General features: G+C 39.0%; 1 protein-coding gene across 1 annotated transcript; it reads right to left on the reverse strand.

Annotated features, from left to right (window-relative positions):
• Positions 1-58: 58 nt before the first annotated feature.
• On the reverse strand, positions 59-14,456 carry wnt5a (wingless-type MMTV integration site family, member 5a). The gene is made up of 5 exons (XM_032575505.1): positions 13,403-14,456; positions 10,919-11,067; positions 8,942-9,189; positions 3,491-3,783; positions 59-1,945 (listed from the first exon to the last, which is right to left on the reverse strand). The coding sequence occupies exons 2-5, from the start codon at positions 11,053-11,055 to the stop codon at positions 1,487-1,489; spliced, it is 1,137 nt and encodes a 378-aa protein (XP_032431396.1). The 5' UTR covers positions 11,056-11,067; positions 13,403-14,456; the 3' UTR covers positions 59-1,486.
• Positions 14,457-16,043: the final 1,587 nt, after the last annotated feature.

The following is a 16,043-nucleotide window of genomic DNA, read 5'->3' on the forward strand; positions in this document are numbered from 1 at the left end:
AACTGAAAACCAAAAAGGCAGAGACAACTTAAAGAAATAATGGGATTAAATACATCTCTGCTTGTTTTACATTTCATATTTATTGAAAGAAAGAAGAGCATTGAGCCAATTTGTAAAAAGTAACAAAATAGCAACTATAACACATTAAATTCAACACACCTCAAATTCATTAAAAGAAGCTTATAAATACACATTGTTGGGTTGTTGGAATACGCCTAATAAAATTCTTTACAGGGACTATAGCATGGTGGAAATCTGTGGTAAAGTAAAAATCTGAACATCTGTGGGGAAAAAAATGGTGTAGCTGTAAAGCCAAACGTGAGTGAAAGGTTTTGTTTCTGAACAATAAGGTGCATTTCCCTTTACAAAAACAGTGAAGCGCCATGTGTCAGTGGGAAACAATTTGGAAAAGTGACCTTAAAACTAACCTTAATCATCTGTTTATAGAAACAATACTTTGCTTTCTTTAAGCTTAAAGGAAGATTGGGTTAAAAAAATAAATACAGTTTATTGATTGGCTGAATAGACTATGCTATACTATTTACAGAGAGCGCTTAATATTTCACCATTGTTCACCATGACATTGCCCATATATATGAACCATGATAAGTACTGTAAAATAATGTTAAATGGATAATCTGAATTAATATTGAAAAAAGGAGACTATGATATGGCTATATGGATAACAGTTGAAGAGACACATACAGACAGGTTAAAGTCTGTGTGTCAAAGTGCATAATGAACAAAGGGCCATTTGCAGCACCTGGGGAATATTAAGGCTTCTGGGACAGCTTAATAAAAGGCCCAGTGTCCCCACAAAAAAATAAAAATAAAAAAATAGCCGTGTCACTGTAGCTCTCCCTCATAATGCAAGGATTCACAAAAAAGCAAACATCTCAATTATTCCGCCTCATGTGTAAAGAAGTGACAAGTAAAGGATTGCGATTTCTGGCTTGGAACTGGCCTTGTGAAGATCCACACATGGCACACAAGCACCTTAACCCATTTACGAATGACCAATTCATCAGAATTTCTAAGCCAATTATGAGACAACATCAAACACCACTTTTGTTAGAAAGTGGAAGGCACAAGATTAGCTTTGCAGACAGCATTCATTAGTGTGAGCCACTTGCAAAGAGGAATTAAGTTTCCTAGTGAAAAAAAAAGAAACTGCCCTGGGGAGGAAGGGATGAAGTGATTGAGAGTTTTAGAGAACTCAGACTAAAAAATAAAAGTAGCTGATATTGACTCGGCCAGAATAAAAACATAGCAATCTGGAAATAAATATTTAACAATACTCTTGGTTTCTAAAAAGGAAAAGTTTTTTGTTTTGTTTTTAAGAGGGTCTTTTTTTTTTTTTGCAAAGGACATAATTGTTTAACTCTATAAATATAATTTATATAGTTTCTTTCTTCCATCCTGTGTTCCACAGCTCATGAATTCACACAGATGTACAACCATCATCCGCAAGGCAACGGGTCTTTCATCACTTGCAGACGAATTGGTCTACAACTGTGGTGCACACCCTGCACTTCACATAGCAGCACCAGTGGAACTTGCAGTTGCATCGCTCCACAAGGTGTGCCTTGAATTGGTCGTAACCTCGGCCGCAGCACATCAGCTCGCATCCATCCATGCCCTCTGATGTCTTGTTGCAAAGGCGCCCCACGGTGCCTATGGAGCCAGTGCTTTGGTTCTTTAAGCAGTAGTCTGGACTTTGGTCGATATGCACCAGATCGTTGCTTGTCGGAGCGTTGAAATTGCTGTGCATTGGCACCAGTTTGCCACGCGAGTTAAGCTTCATGACTGCTGCACTGTCATACTTCTCCTTCAGAGCGTCGCCCACCTTACGGAAGTCGGCCAGTTGCAACCAGCAGGTCTTTAAGCTGCAGGATCCAGACACGCCATGGCACTTGCACGACACATCGGCAAGGTTTGACACCGCCTTAGAGAAAAAAAAAAGATAATAATAAAATGAAAAAGTGGCTAAAAGTGGTAATTCCCATTTGAAAAACCCTGCAGAAAACAAATTCAGCATGTATTGGAAAACTGCATACTGCTTGAGAATGTCCTGTCTTGTTGCAACCACAAAATTTTGTATTTTTTAACGTTTTTTTAGTGCCTTTTTGTGAAATGGAAGTAAAAAAAGATTATGTATTTTCTAACAAAATTATGACATGCGTAAGCTCTCTTTACTCTGATACTCAAATAAAATCCATTGCAACCAACAACCTTCAAAATTTAGCTAATTAGTATAAATCAGAACAAATACACCTGTACTGTGATAGTCTAAGTGATTTCTTAAGGAAAATGAGAGCACAAACACAGCATTATTAAGACCAAGGGAAACACTAGACAGGGATGAAATTGTGTACTTTAAACTTTGTTTTTATTTCAACTTTGGCTAAGCAGGTAAATCTCTTTGAGACATGAGGTTTCCCATTTCAAGACTGACCCATTTTAACCCTCTAGCTCAACGCTCAGGAAGAGCAAGGCAGATGTCATGATTGAACAACTGACAGGCTGATGGGGTGTCCCCTCAGCTCGTTAGTTCCCAAAACCACGAGAAAAACAAAAACCTTATTAAAGCACACACAGAGTCAGTGTGACCCTGCCGGGACCGCACACAGGGCTTCTAGGACTGTGGGAGTTATATAGACATTGGTACGGTTGGTTATAAAATAATATCCTAAGCTATGAACATTGTAATATCCAAAAATTGAGAATGGCACAACTGCAAACACCCCAAGGACAAGCATCAGGACAGGTAAGCTGCTCAGAGATCAGAGTTTCCCTCCCAGCAAAACAATGTGGTTCCGCAAAGCGCTCCGCAGGTGGCGAATATGAATGCTTTCCAGTCTTTTTTCTTTTTTAGTGTGTTTGAAAGGGGGAAGAGGAGGTATGGGGGGAAAAAAACACAACCTTTGTCCTCTAGGTCTCATGTCTATTACTTTTGATACTAGTAATGGTTTTTGCGTTTATCACATTAGGCCCAACAATTGTAATTTGACATAAAAAGCAAAACATTTACGAAGTATGAATACTTTTGTAAGGCACTGTACATCCCCAAAGGGTTGCACTGTAACTTGTCTCTCCAGCAATCAAAGATACTGCTGTTGTCATAAGGGATCAGTTTTCTTCTGAGGGAATCATTATTTTGTTTTAGTCTCCAAAGGTGTCCAACATAAAATGTTCACTCATTTGTTTAACTTAAAAGAGAACAGTTTGGCCAAAGAGATCTAGCACGATGCTTTCTTTGAGGTTGATTCAAGATGTTTGGAAAGGAAAAACCCCAGAGCTGTTTCCAACGACTCCCTCTCCCCATACACATCAAAGCTGCGGAGGGAGTGAACAGACAGAGCTGTTAAACAGATGATCATACAGAATCTGTTTTACGGACCTGGATTGTCTCACTTCTAAAAGTCTGCTTTCCTCTTTGAGAACTTTTACATTTGTTTCTTATCGGATAATGTAAAAGGTGATGCCTTACCCTCCTTCCTGCCTCATTATTGTGAAGGTTCATCTGCAATCTTGCACTATCGTACGAGCCTTTTGGATAGCTCTTCTCCCTTTCGCGTGCATCCACAAACTCCCTGGAGAACCTGTAGCCGTAGTTGAGGTTGTCTCCACATCCGCCCCACAGCCAGTCTCTCTGTAGGTCTTTGGGACGAGCGGCCCGACTGCACCCGCAGCTGTTGAGCTCGCCCTCTCTGCAGGCACGGCTCACTGTGTTCACCACCCCTGCTGCACTGATGGCATAGGTGAACGCCGTTTCCCGACTGCCTGTAGATACACAAACATAAGCATCATATCACATTTGACATACTGAGGCTGGAACAGAAAAATCTAAATGCTACTCTGTAGGCTGAATAATATTGCCTTGTAAATATTCATACTGAACTTCTTCATGCTTCGTCACAACCCAAGAACATGATGTATAGAAGTGATATCTCAACACAAAGTAGCACATCATTGTTTTTTCTTTTTCAAATAAGGACATAAAAAGTTTGCTGTGTATGTGTATTCAGTTCCCTTTTACTCTGACACTAAAAATGCTTCAGCATAACCAACTGCCTCAGAAGTTTCCCATTTAGTAAATAGAGCCTCCTTGTGTGCACATTAACAAGCAAACTGGCAAACAAAGCAGGTTTGGTGGTAAAATATGATTACAAGCATTGCACATTGTATGGAGACCTGTTTGATCGTCCAGAAATGGAAAATAGTACCGCACAACTGCAAACCTGGCCATCCACTTGAACTGAATGGCCAGGGCAGAAAAACATTTAGAGAATGTGCAAAGAGATCCATGGTAACATGAGAGAAGCCACAAAGATCCACAACACAGGTTAGAGGTATCTATGAACACAAAAAACTATTGGGTGTGGATTCCATACCTAATAAGATGGCAAGAAGAAAGCCATGTTGCAATAATGTCATTAGAAGTCCAATTTGCAAGTTGCCACAAATCATAGAAGAACACAGAAGGTCCTTTTGTCAGTAGAGACTTGTCGCTGCATATTCAGTGAAAGCTGGTTCTACACGACATTAAGTAAGTAATTTCCCTTCCACTTCGCAGGTATGTGTTACTTTGTTTTGTTTGATCTAAAAAAATACCAAGAAAATTATTTAAATTTGTGGTTGAAATGTTACAAAAATATTGAAAAGTTCAAGCGGTGTGAAGACTATGCAAGGCCCCGTCTCCATTTTTGGAGTATAAGCATTGATGTCTATTCAATATAATAGGCAACTCAGTGCCATTCTGATTTAAGAGTGTGTGTGATGTTGTGAGATGTGATGTCATCTGACAGCATTCACTATACACTTAAGATTACAAAGCACTCCAGCCAAGTATTGCAGGCTCGTCATCCGCCAGCATGTTGAACAGTGTAATCTGCTTTGCTGTTATTGGGATGCAGCCAGAGAGAACACAGCGCCCTCAAGTGACAGAGATCCCTCTTCACAAGCCACTCACATTTGAGCAAAATTAAAAGTGACAGCGACTCTTTTGCTTTGTCTTTCATGAGTGAGTGGAATCACTGTTCATTAACATCCACGTTTTCTGCCCTCAACATTTCCTCTATACAGACAAGAGGTGGATACAGAAATGCGCATGGACTGTATACATTGTCACTCCAACAAAGCCACAGACAAGTACAGAAAACTAAAATAAGATAGCAGCTCAAAAAGAACCAGATGGAAAAAAAACAAAAAAACTATAAAGCTGGTTGGTAGAATGAGAAGACAAGAACTGCTAAACAATAAAAATGCATGGTTCATATACTTACAGGGCCAAATCTATAGGGATTGAGCGGTAATGACAATAACAGATGGGAGGAAAAGGTAGATGGGTCAAGAAAAAAATGATAGAGCAAGAAAAATACACAAATATAAATGATAGGAAACAACCACACTGAAGAACTCCTTTGTCAAGTCTCAAAGAATGCTTTGCGGCAGATAAGATCAGAGTTCCTGGGGGATTAATTAGTTGTGAACAACTTTTAATCCAGCCTGAGGATATTGGCCTAATAGTGGAACTGTGGACAGATGAACTCTAATCTTCCGAGCTGCTCATGCATCATAACCTCGAGCAAGCAAAGCCAACAAAAAGAGGAAATCTGAACACAGTCTCACTCTGATGCTCAGTTTTAAAGCTTTCACACAGACAACTGTAAAGTGGAGGACATGTTTATCCAGCTCACAGTGGACCAAGACCAAGTCAATCACTTGTGGAAGGTCAGAAGTACAACATTGAATCTAGAGAGGCTAATTCAACAGTTGATCAGTTGGTTAAAGTGTATATAAAAAAAAAAACAACTCCTGATTTGGGATGACATGGTGCACTTCTGCAGCAACACATTGCTGTTGATAATATTGTTGATCAATGTCAAACCAGCCACTTAAAACCAGTGAACATAGAGTGGGCTTAACAACCTCATGTTAAATTTGGATCTGCAAAACACAACACAGTTGCATCGTACAGGACACCGCCTAAAAAGGAAATAAATAAAAATCAGACCAACTTTAAATACCATATTTTTTGCACAATAAGCCGCAACATTTTTCCCACGCTTTGAACCATGCGACTTACAGCCCGGTGCGGCTTTTCTGTGGATTTTTCTTCAACAACCACGGGGCTCCTTAGCAGGAAGTGAATCACTGGAAGTCAAAATTGGAAATCACAGAAGAAAGTGCTGATTTTCATTTAGAACAAGCTGGCAGCAGGCACGATAGAGAAATGTTTTCAAACTCATACCCCCTCATCATGGAAACCACACGGAGAAGTTTGTATGATGCCGCTTTTAAGTTGAAGGCTATCGATCTGGCGGTACAGATCGATAGCCGCTGCAGATAAGCTTGACGTGAACTAATTCATGGTTCGCCGTTGGACACTCAGGGCTGCGTCCTTAATAGCAGATGTATTCAGGATGCAGCCCTTGCAAGAATATGTTCATGTAAACATTTTTTAAGTTTAATTACTTTTTGAGTTATAATGTGCTTCTATAATTTTGTGATTTTTTTAATGCTTTGGAACTGAAGTTATTGTTTATAAGCCATTAAAAGAAGTGGTCACAGGTCACTTTAATGCAATCTTAAAACACCACACTCCACTAAAACGCCCTGGTCTGATAATGTTGTAAAGATTTCACAAAGCAAACTCAAAACCAGGGCTGGTTAGTTCTGACACTTTACTATGGCTCTTTTTTTTTTTTTTTTTTTTTTAGTTTTTTTTCTTGCTGTAATTTGGAGTTTCATTTCACATTTCCATCACTACTATTTTTTATTAATTTAATCTGTCCTACTGCTTTTGGTTTGTTGTAGCTTATAGTCCAACTTGTGTGCTTTTCTAAAAGAATGCATCAAATTTTATATTGGGGCAGAAATTAACAACTTGGAGCTGGACAAAAAGCATTTTGTGGTTGGGTGGCAAAATCAGTTTTTTCTTCACTTGTCTAATTTGTATAAAACATTCAGGCTGTTGAAAAATGCACACCCAAGATAAAGTATATAAATTCTCCCACCACAAGCAATGACTGGGATCAAAACCAATGCCAAATGCAATCCAATAGCATTTTGCAACTAAAGCTGTCAAGACTGCTGTAAGTCTGCAGAGATCACAACACTGATATTTTATGTTAATTACACATAGAGAGCATTTAAGTACTGATGGGAAAACTAAACCAAACGCACTCAATCCACAAATGGGTTTAAGTTTAGCAAAAGAAAGCAAAACTAAGTTAGCAAAAACCATTTGATTCCACTCCTCATATATCTATAAGCACACACAGACACTGTAATCTCTGACAAGTTGATATATTGGAGCATACACTCACTGCACTCCTAATATGTTTAAATACAGGCAGAAAGCAATCATTCAGACTGTGTGTATATGTGTGTGTATTAGACCATCTCCCATTCATCAGGGGGAAAGCAGATTCTCTGCCTCCCTCCTGCTCCATGTCAGGGGTTGCTTTTGTGGGCCAAAGCCACATGTGATTTATCCAGCAACCTCACCCACCAACTATTCCCTTCACTCAGCTGCTGAGAATCATCAGCCCCATGCATTTCACACACAGGCATATATAATTTAAACGACTAAAAAGAGGCCAGTTCATGAATTAAAAAAAAACCAGAAGAGAAATCTTAGTTCACACTACTTCACTCATACTCTTTAAAATTTTTTACATTGTGTCCCGCTACAGCCTCAAAACCTGTTCAATAGACCAACACAATAGGTTGTATAATAATAAAAAAGTATAAATAAAATTATCCATGGTTTTCTGCTTTTTCAAAAATCATTGAAATCTTTGAAGTGTGGCCTACATTTGTGCTCCGCCATTTTTTACTCAAATGCCCCTTCGTTGAATGCAGTGTAACCAAATACCATCAAAAGTCACCTATTTCGATGAACATAGTGCACCTGTGTATAACGTAATTTCAATATAACTACAGTTGCATAAAGTGAACATGTCCTCTAAATAAAGGAACACCCCAGAGGGGACATGGATAAAGTTCTAGAAAAGTTCTGGAGAGTGAGTTCATCAAAATGTCCAAAGGTTGTAACATTTCTGTTGGCACTTTAACTCTGGTGGAGGTGCAAAGATACATAGTTCTCAGGAATGAGAATCTGTTGACGAGGCAAATATTAGTTGTAAACTCCAAAAATCTGTCCTTTGCTTAAGAGTGGGTGTAAGAAAGGTATGTTTAAAAGAGGCAACATAAGGTCATGTTAATCTGGTGCACACCATGTCAGAGACACTATAAAAATATAGAAAAATGTGCTCAGGTCAGATGACTTAAATTTGTAACTTTTTTGCTTGAATCCAAAACAACATGTTCATGTTAGAAAACTAACTCTCGTATCTTTATGGCAGCAGTATCATGCTGAGGGGATAAAAATCAAAGCCAGAAATTCCCTTTCTATTGGTACATCATATCAAAGAATATTCATGTGTCAGAATGTTAGGCAAAGTTCAGACATTAATCTAATTGAGACTGTGACAGAACTTTAAAATTGTTACTCACGGGTCTCAACACAATCTGCTGAGGTTGAGCTACTTATCAAAGTTAGTAGGTAGATACCCCCAAATATTTAAGGCTTTAGTTGTAGCTCAAAGTTTTCTATAAAGTATTCAAGGGAGCTGGGGAAAAAAGAACACCACACTTCCGACTTCTATCAGTAAAATGTTATAAAATTCAGTTACCTTTACGCTTCATAATTATTATACTGTTTTTTTTAGTCTATCACATAAAAACACAAGAAAATACATAGAAGTTGTGGATGTGGTGTGAATGATTGATTTTTTTTTTGCAAGGCACTGTGAGCTACGTATATACATCACTCTGGTGAGTAGCTACAGCTGGAACTAAATCTGTCCAATTTGTCTTCATGCATGCATTTCCTGTGCTTTCCTTTTTGTTTAACATTCGAAGAATTTCTTACCTATTTGCATGACGCGTCCAAAAACAGAGGCGTTGTCCACCGTGCTGCAGTTCCAGCGCCGGTGCCTGAACTGGTATTGGCATTCTCGAATCCCCATTTTGGCACCTTCGCCAATAAACTGCATGTGGTCCTGGTAAAGCTGGCACAGTTTCTTTTGGCCCTGAGACAGGCCCACCAGCTGGCTGCACAGAGGCTGGGCCCCGATGATGTAGGCCTCTGGGATCAGTAAAGGGTTCATGGCCAAAGACCTGGGGGTGGTGGGACACACAGTGCAGTGTTTTCACTCATGTGCCACTGAAACAGATGTATGGCGGTTTCACAGGCCAAGGCCGTGATCAGCAGTTGATTTTACTTGATTGGCTTTGAGAAAGGTATGTAAATCATTGCAATGAGAGGCATTTAGTCAGTGCCACAAGTAAAATCTCTTCATGCGAGCTCAAGCACTATGCTCTGAAAACATTTAGAGGGTCATGAGAGCAAAAACTATTCAGAATGTAATTGAAAACAACATTGCGATAAATGCTCTGATGTATTCATTTTGAATCTAACAAAATTATAAGCCTATCCCCAATCATGCTTCAAGAAAATGTTGCTTCAGTCTTAGTTTTAAAGTCTTAGTTTTAAAGCTTTTACTGAACAGGAAAGAAAAAAAAAAGATTTTGCAGATTATTGACATCAAAATAACTTCAACTAAATAATTCTCAAACCCCCGTTGTGTCTAAAATCATGAGCCTCCACGGTTTGCACAATTTTTGGGTGACAAATATGATCATTTCATTTAAATTAAGTGCTGTAGTCAGAAGAAAAAAAGCAGATGACTGTACCCAAGAAGATAGCAAGAACCAATGTAAAGCAGCAGAAAGAGGAACACCAGTGTGAGCATCTGGTTCCAGGCCACAGGACAATTAGAGCAGCCCATCTCTGAGACCCCAGAGAGACACAATTAGCCCCCAGTGTAACCTGATCAACTGAGGAAACTCACCAGCGAGGGAACACGGGAATGAATACACTGATACATACACACTAAGGCACATAGCAGGGGGAAGAGAAAAAAAATCGCTGCAGCTTCTCAGCACTCAAACACACATGCAGATTGATGCTCTGTCAACATCCACCCTTAAATCATTCACACCTGTGAGTTCTCTCTAAAAGGAAACAGAAAGACACACAGACTTTTTTTTGCCTCCATGTCAAGTCTGTAAAAAATCCCTGGTAATGAAAGACTCTTCAACAAGGTTTGTAATCAGACTCAGTATTTGAACTTTAATGGTGCTGCTCGCCGAGTTGGGTCCATTAGTTTAGTTTCTTTTTTTTTTTTGTACAAATTAATTCCTTAATGGGCTCCCATTGTGCAAACCATTTGCTTTGATTTGGCTGTTTCTATTTTTCCACATTAAAAAAAGTCTTATTTAATAAATTACATTTCAGATTTCAATGTTATAGTGGTAATAAACTGAAATGTTCTCAAAAGTGTTTAGATGAAATGTTTTATTTTCTCAATAAAATGTCTTATATCAGTGTTAAACAGCACACCAGTGAATGAAAAGTTCCTTGCGGAGATTTATCTCAGCTGGAACAAATGTGTACATGCATATTCCTATTTATATGCATTAGAGGATTAAATTCTAAACGACAGCATTTAATGTGTCTGAAATATACATTTTTTTTCTGGTTTGGCAAAATTTTTAAAAAATTGCAGCGAAATTGTATTTCTGGGAAGGTATGTGCAACAGTCAGCATGTTGTACAATGTAGCTGAGCAAGTTTGGGGAATAAGTACACACACAAACATCAAGCTGTCTTTCAAAGCAAGCAAAGAAAAATATCACATTTTTAAACAGAAATTTCTCCCATTGTGTTTTTTTTTTCCTTCAAGCTTTTTAAACAAGTCTGAGATTCAAATAAAAATTGATCAGATGGACAACGCTGACAAATTAAGACAAAGTGAAATCTTGTAGAAGCAGAAATGTCTACATACCACCATGAGTTGGCCTCCACGACCACCTGCATGAGGAGTGTGAGGAGTGTGAGGGCAAAGACACAGTGCCTGGAGTCCAGCAGGCTGCCACAGGGCCAGCAAACTGGCCGACAAACACAACCTAGCCTCATCTTCATTCTGCCGGAGATCTGCAAAAGAACAGAGAGTGAATTTGTTTAGTTCTTGCTTGTCCTGCTTATTTTGCATGTTTCAGAATAAAAACGTGCATGTTAAGTAACAATTTCAGCTAAATTTGCTTATGTGCAGGAAAGATGCGAAAGTGATGAGAGCCAAGAGGTCAATCAGCGCTTGCACTGCAGAGCCAGAAAAGTCATTTAGTCTGAGTGTGGATCAGAAAGACTGATAAAAAAATGGATTGAATGGACAACGCTGACAAATGAAGACATGCAGTCAGAGATGAAACAATGGTCATGAAACCCCAGACACATTCCTGAAAGCAGCCAGGGAAGGCCTAAAGTTAGATTTTATAGAGATGCATTTTAGTGTACAAATTGTTCAGATGAGATTTCTAAAACCAACATGCTCAGACTAAGAAACAAATAATTTAGGGTTTCTATGTATAAACATCATCAAATCTATCATCAATTTGTATGACTGCATTAAGAGGGATGTTTTTTGTTCTTTTATGTTGATTTTGAGAAGTGAAAATATATATTTTTAAATCACAGTTTTAATTTCAAGAAATTTCTAAGAACTTTTAAAATTTCTATATTAAAAATAGATAACAGCTCTTAGTTTGAGTAGGAAGTGCGGCTAATCTAAAGAATATTTAGGTCGTTAATCTGCGAAAATTTTAACTCAATTTCTAATCTCGGTAATTGAATTTCTGGCAAAGAGGAGCCATGTTTTGTGTCTCGTTTGGCCAAGATAACTCACATTAAAGTGGGGGGGAGAAACGAGCGCTATTGTTGAACGAGTGCGTGGTATTGGTGCAGTTTGACGCAGGCAGAAAATAAGTCTAAATAATTGCCCCTTATTTTGCAAACCAAGCAGCCGTGCCAGCCTTGAGGTTCTGTGTGAATTTTGGGATAGAGTTGTGATTTGCCACGCTCCTTTTATTTTTCAGGGCTGATTCGGGGATTGACACAAGACAACCGAAAACTCAAAAAAAAAAAAAAAAAGAAAAGAAAAGAAAAGAAAAGAAAATGAAAAAAAAGCCAACTTCCCCGGCACGCATGTAAAATGACTCACGCACGCAACACGCATGCATCAGCGTGTGCTTGGACGTTTTGCGTGCAGCCCGGTAATAATAATAATTTGTGAGCTTGTTCTTTGTGCTTTTTCAACGTTATTTAAAAAGCAGTGCTTGTTCAGAAACAAACGGCCTTGCGCAGATTTTAAACTAGTGTAGCTGTTGAGTTTTTCGTGGCCTAAACGAAGCCGGTCTGAAAATAAATTAAGTAGATATCTTCTAATTAACTTCATTTGAAATTTTACATTTACGAACGGAAAACATAACATTTATGAATGTTTGAGACAGTAAAAAAAGTAGTAATATTTTATTTTAACATTAATAAATATTTCATTGCAGTTTGCTAAAATTATTAGTATTATGCTCCGCCATCATAAGGTGTGTAAATCCATGCGTCCAGTGACCCCTGGAAGCGATTTGACCCGAGCAAAGGTTTCCTAGGGCCTGGCCAGATGACTAATGACTGCGCTGTGAATTTTTGTCGGAGCAAAATTTCTTTCTAACTGAAGAAATTTCCGCATGAGAACAAAAAATACTGTCATGGAGAAGAATCTCCAAAAACAGTTGCTTTCTTGAGAAAACAGGGGCAATTATCACTGCTGAAGAAATTAGGGGCCCTTATCGGAACCGAGGAGTTATCTGGGGCGGAAATTCTGTCGATATTTTTGGAAAACTTGGAAAGTTAATTTAAGGTCCTTCTCACAAAAACATTTAATTCTAAGTTCTTACAATAACAACTTGCATCTCATCAGGGAGTTTTTACGGAAAACGAAAGGCAGCCATGAAAAAAAAAAAAAAAAAAACATTCAGTGACAATCAATCAAAGTTTCACAAATGTACTGTTTAGGGTTAAAATTAAAAGCACACATTTCAACACACACAAATTAATGAACACGTTTCTCCTTGATGCTTCTTAAAAACCAGGAGAGGGAGCCAGGTGCAAGGATTTGATTATTGAAAAAGCACGAAGTGACATTTCAGGCTTAGAAAACTTTTGAAGCCATCATTCACGTACAGTTGTCACAAATGGGTTGTGGGTGACATTTGCTCAATTTCGTTTTTATTATTAATATTTTACACTCCGATAGCAGTCTTGGCAAGCTGGAGTGTGTTGGTTTTCTCAAAGCATGTTTCACACACGACATCTGTCAAGAACTTACATCCACATTCTCATTCAGGAACCAAATGCTTTCCACTAATCCCATCACGACCATAAAACATAAACACCGGCTCGTGTAAAAATTGAGTCAAGCGGGACTAGTTATACTCACCAGGGAGAACAGCGCCTTAGAAGTAGCAATCCACTCTCTGCAGACGTTATCGATGAAATAATCCCAGATCTGGCCAGGTGGATTTCAGGTTACTGAAGGCAAACTTTGCTTTTTATATCCGGGTCTCTTGGAAAAGTGCTTGATGAGGCCGAGAGTTCTTCTGTTTTCGAGTTTTTAGTGTGCAGGAGCGCCCCACAAGTGTATCTATTAAAAGCGTTCCGTGCGCTTATAGCAGCTTAAATGTCTGGTGAAAACGGCTCAATGCACAAAAAAAAAAAAAAAAGCATGTATCTTTATATATAAAAAATAAAACAGGGAAAGGAAATGACTTCCTTTTACAGTGCGTAAATTATGCGGCAGAAATTAAAAAGCCAAAGTGCTACTGGTAGGATCGTAGTATGTCGTCCTACTTTTGTCGATTCACGTCTGAATTAAACGGGAGTGAAGCCACTCACTGATTAAACCTCATCTACATCAGAACCAAAAAAAACAACAAACAATCGAAAAGAAGAAAAAAAAAACATTTCATGCACATGGGATCCAGCCGCTTCAGCCGCTCAAGTCATAGCGCTCTTTACCTGCAGAAAGATCCACACGGTGATCCTCGCCACACACGACTTGTCAATTTACCTTCCATTCTGCAGTGCCCTGATAATTCCCTCAGCCTGAGTCAAAAGTTTGCACACCAGAAAAAAATTAAGTCCACCGCTGAACAAGTTGCTGGGGTAAAAAAGAAAAGAAAAGAAAAAAAAAAGTCGAATCCAGGCTGTATTGCTCCAAAGAAAGAGAGACAACTTTCCCCTATCTTCCAAACGGTGCGGCTTGGCGAGCGAGCGCGCGCGGTGCCAAGAGGACAGAGCGTGTGAAACAGCGGCGTCTTTAGCTGGCTCCGTGTGCTTTGTGCTCCCACGCTCTATGTGCGCGTCTGGTTACGTTCAAGTGCAGAAAACTAGCCCTCCCTCTCCCCTGCTCTCTCTCCCCCTTTTCGCTTCTCTCTCACCTGCTAAAGTCGCCTCCTCTCCCCGTCCTTGCGCGGATGCGCCGCTCGACAAAAAGAAAGAAATTATTCAAAGCGCATGCGCTTCACATCTATACCTATCGCTTTCTTCCGACGACTAGCATTTTAAGAAGCAAATAATTTCAGCAAAGGTAAAGTTGAGCAGGGAGGGTGGGCAGAGAGAGAAGGAAGGGCGGAAAAGGCTGTAACAAAACAAGCGTCTCTATTACCTAAAATAAACTTATAAAGCACCCGCGGCTATTAGCCCATCCATACCAGGGCAGAGTCGGAGATTTTCACCGGCTGTATATCAGGTTACCGCTCCAACACAATCAAGACAAGTAGATCCACACCATGCGCTGCTTACACAAGCCGATCTCATCACCTGAAGGCCTGCGTGCTTTACGGTCCTTGCGGTAGGCCTAATTATTATTTTTTATGGCACTCTATCTGAAAACAGGCTGCCGAAATCTAGACGCTTCCAGGTCGATATTTTTCAATCAGGCCGACGCCGACAGTTGGGGCAAAGTGGGTAATAGTTTCACACAGGAAGTCCACGAATCGGCTGTGCTCGCTGAAGGCACCTCTGATGTAAATTCCACCCGAAAAGGATTCCATATGGAAAGAGAAAAATGAGATACAACAACCTCCATTTATTGGATATTATTGCCCATTCATTTCTTAGTATTTAATCTCCATTTATTGGAGATGATCATGTCTGTGGTTATCTCTGTGTCTCTGTCCACAGGATTCTCGTGTTTAATATAAAAAGTTATCTTCATAACTTTTGTTTTGTTTTTTTCTGAGAAGTTTTTGAAATGGCTCCACTGTACAAATATGTTTCCTACTGGGTTGCACAGATACCATACAGTGTTGGTGTCTGTCTGTATACCAACACTTTATTTTAGGTGATATACAAGTGCATCTGAAGAAATAAGAGTATAATTGAAAGTTAATTTATGTCTGAAAATAATAATAAAAGAAATATGAAACTCATTATACTGATAGGTCAAGCATTTATTTCTGTCATTTTTTATGAACATGGTTTATAGATGATGAAAATCCAAAATTTCAATTTCTTGTAAAATTCGAAATGTTATGTATATAGAAAAAATGTTAATTGAAAAATGCCAGGTTTGTAGCCCAAGTTGTTTTAATAGTAGCCTTGTGCTTGTCTGCACTGTTAGGTTTTATGTCTAGATTTGAGAATACTCACCAGAATCTCTAAGTTTAGATGAGTGGACTTGGTGGTGCTGACTTTGGACTTGATAAAACACAGTGGACCAACATCAGGAGATCTCACAGCTCCCCAAATCACCACTGACTGTGGAATCTTCATTCTGGTTTTCAGGCAGCTGAGATTTTCTGCCGCTCCTCTACCTTTCAAGACTCTGGCACTTTAAACTCCCAAATTAAATGCAGCATTGTTTTTCCTTTGAAAAGATGATTTAGTCAGACCCTTGTCTGAGCACAGCACTTCTTAATGCACTTAGTCAATTCACAGTCCACACTTTGTGAATCTTTCCTAACTGCATATACTGGATTTGTTTCCAGTATATGCAGTATCACTGTTGCTTGTGTATATTTTTTGTGTATATTTTTCTACCATCTGTTTTTATTTCTCTAACCTTTCCTTGTTTGGAC

Source organism: Xiphophorus hellerii, chromosome 1 (genome assembly GCF_003331165.1).
Source record: "Xiphophorus hellerii strain 12219 chromosome 1, Xiphophorus_hellerii-4.1, whole genome shotgun sequence".
In the NCBI taxonomy this organism is placed as follows: Eukaryota; Metazoa; Chordata; class Actinopteri; order Cyprinodontiformes; family Poeciliidae; genus Xiphophorus; species Xiphophorus hellerii.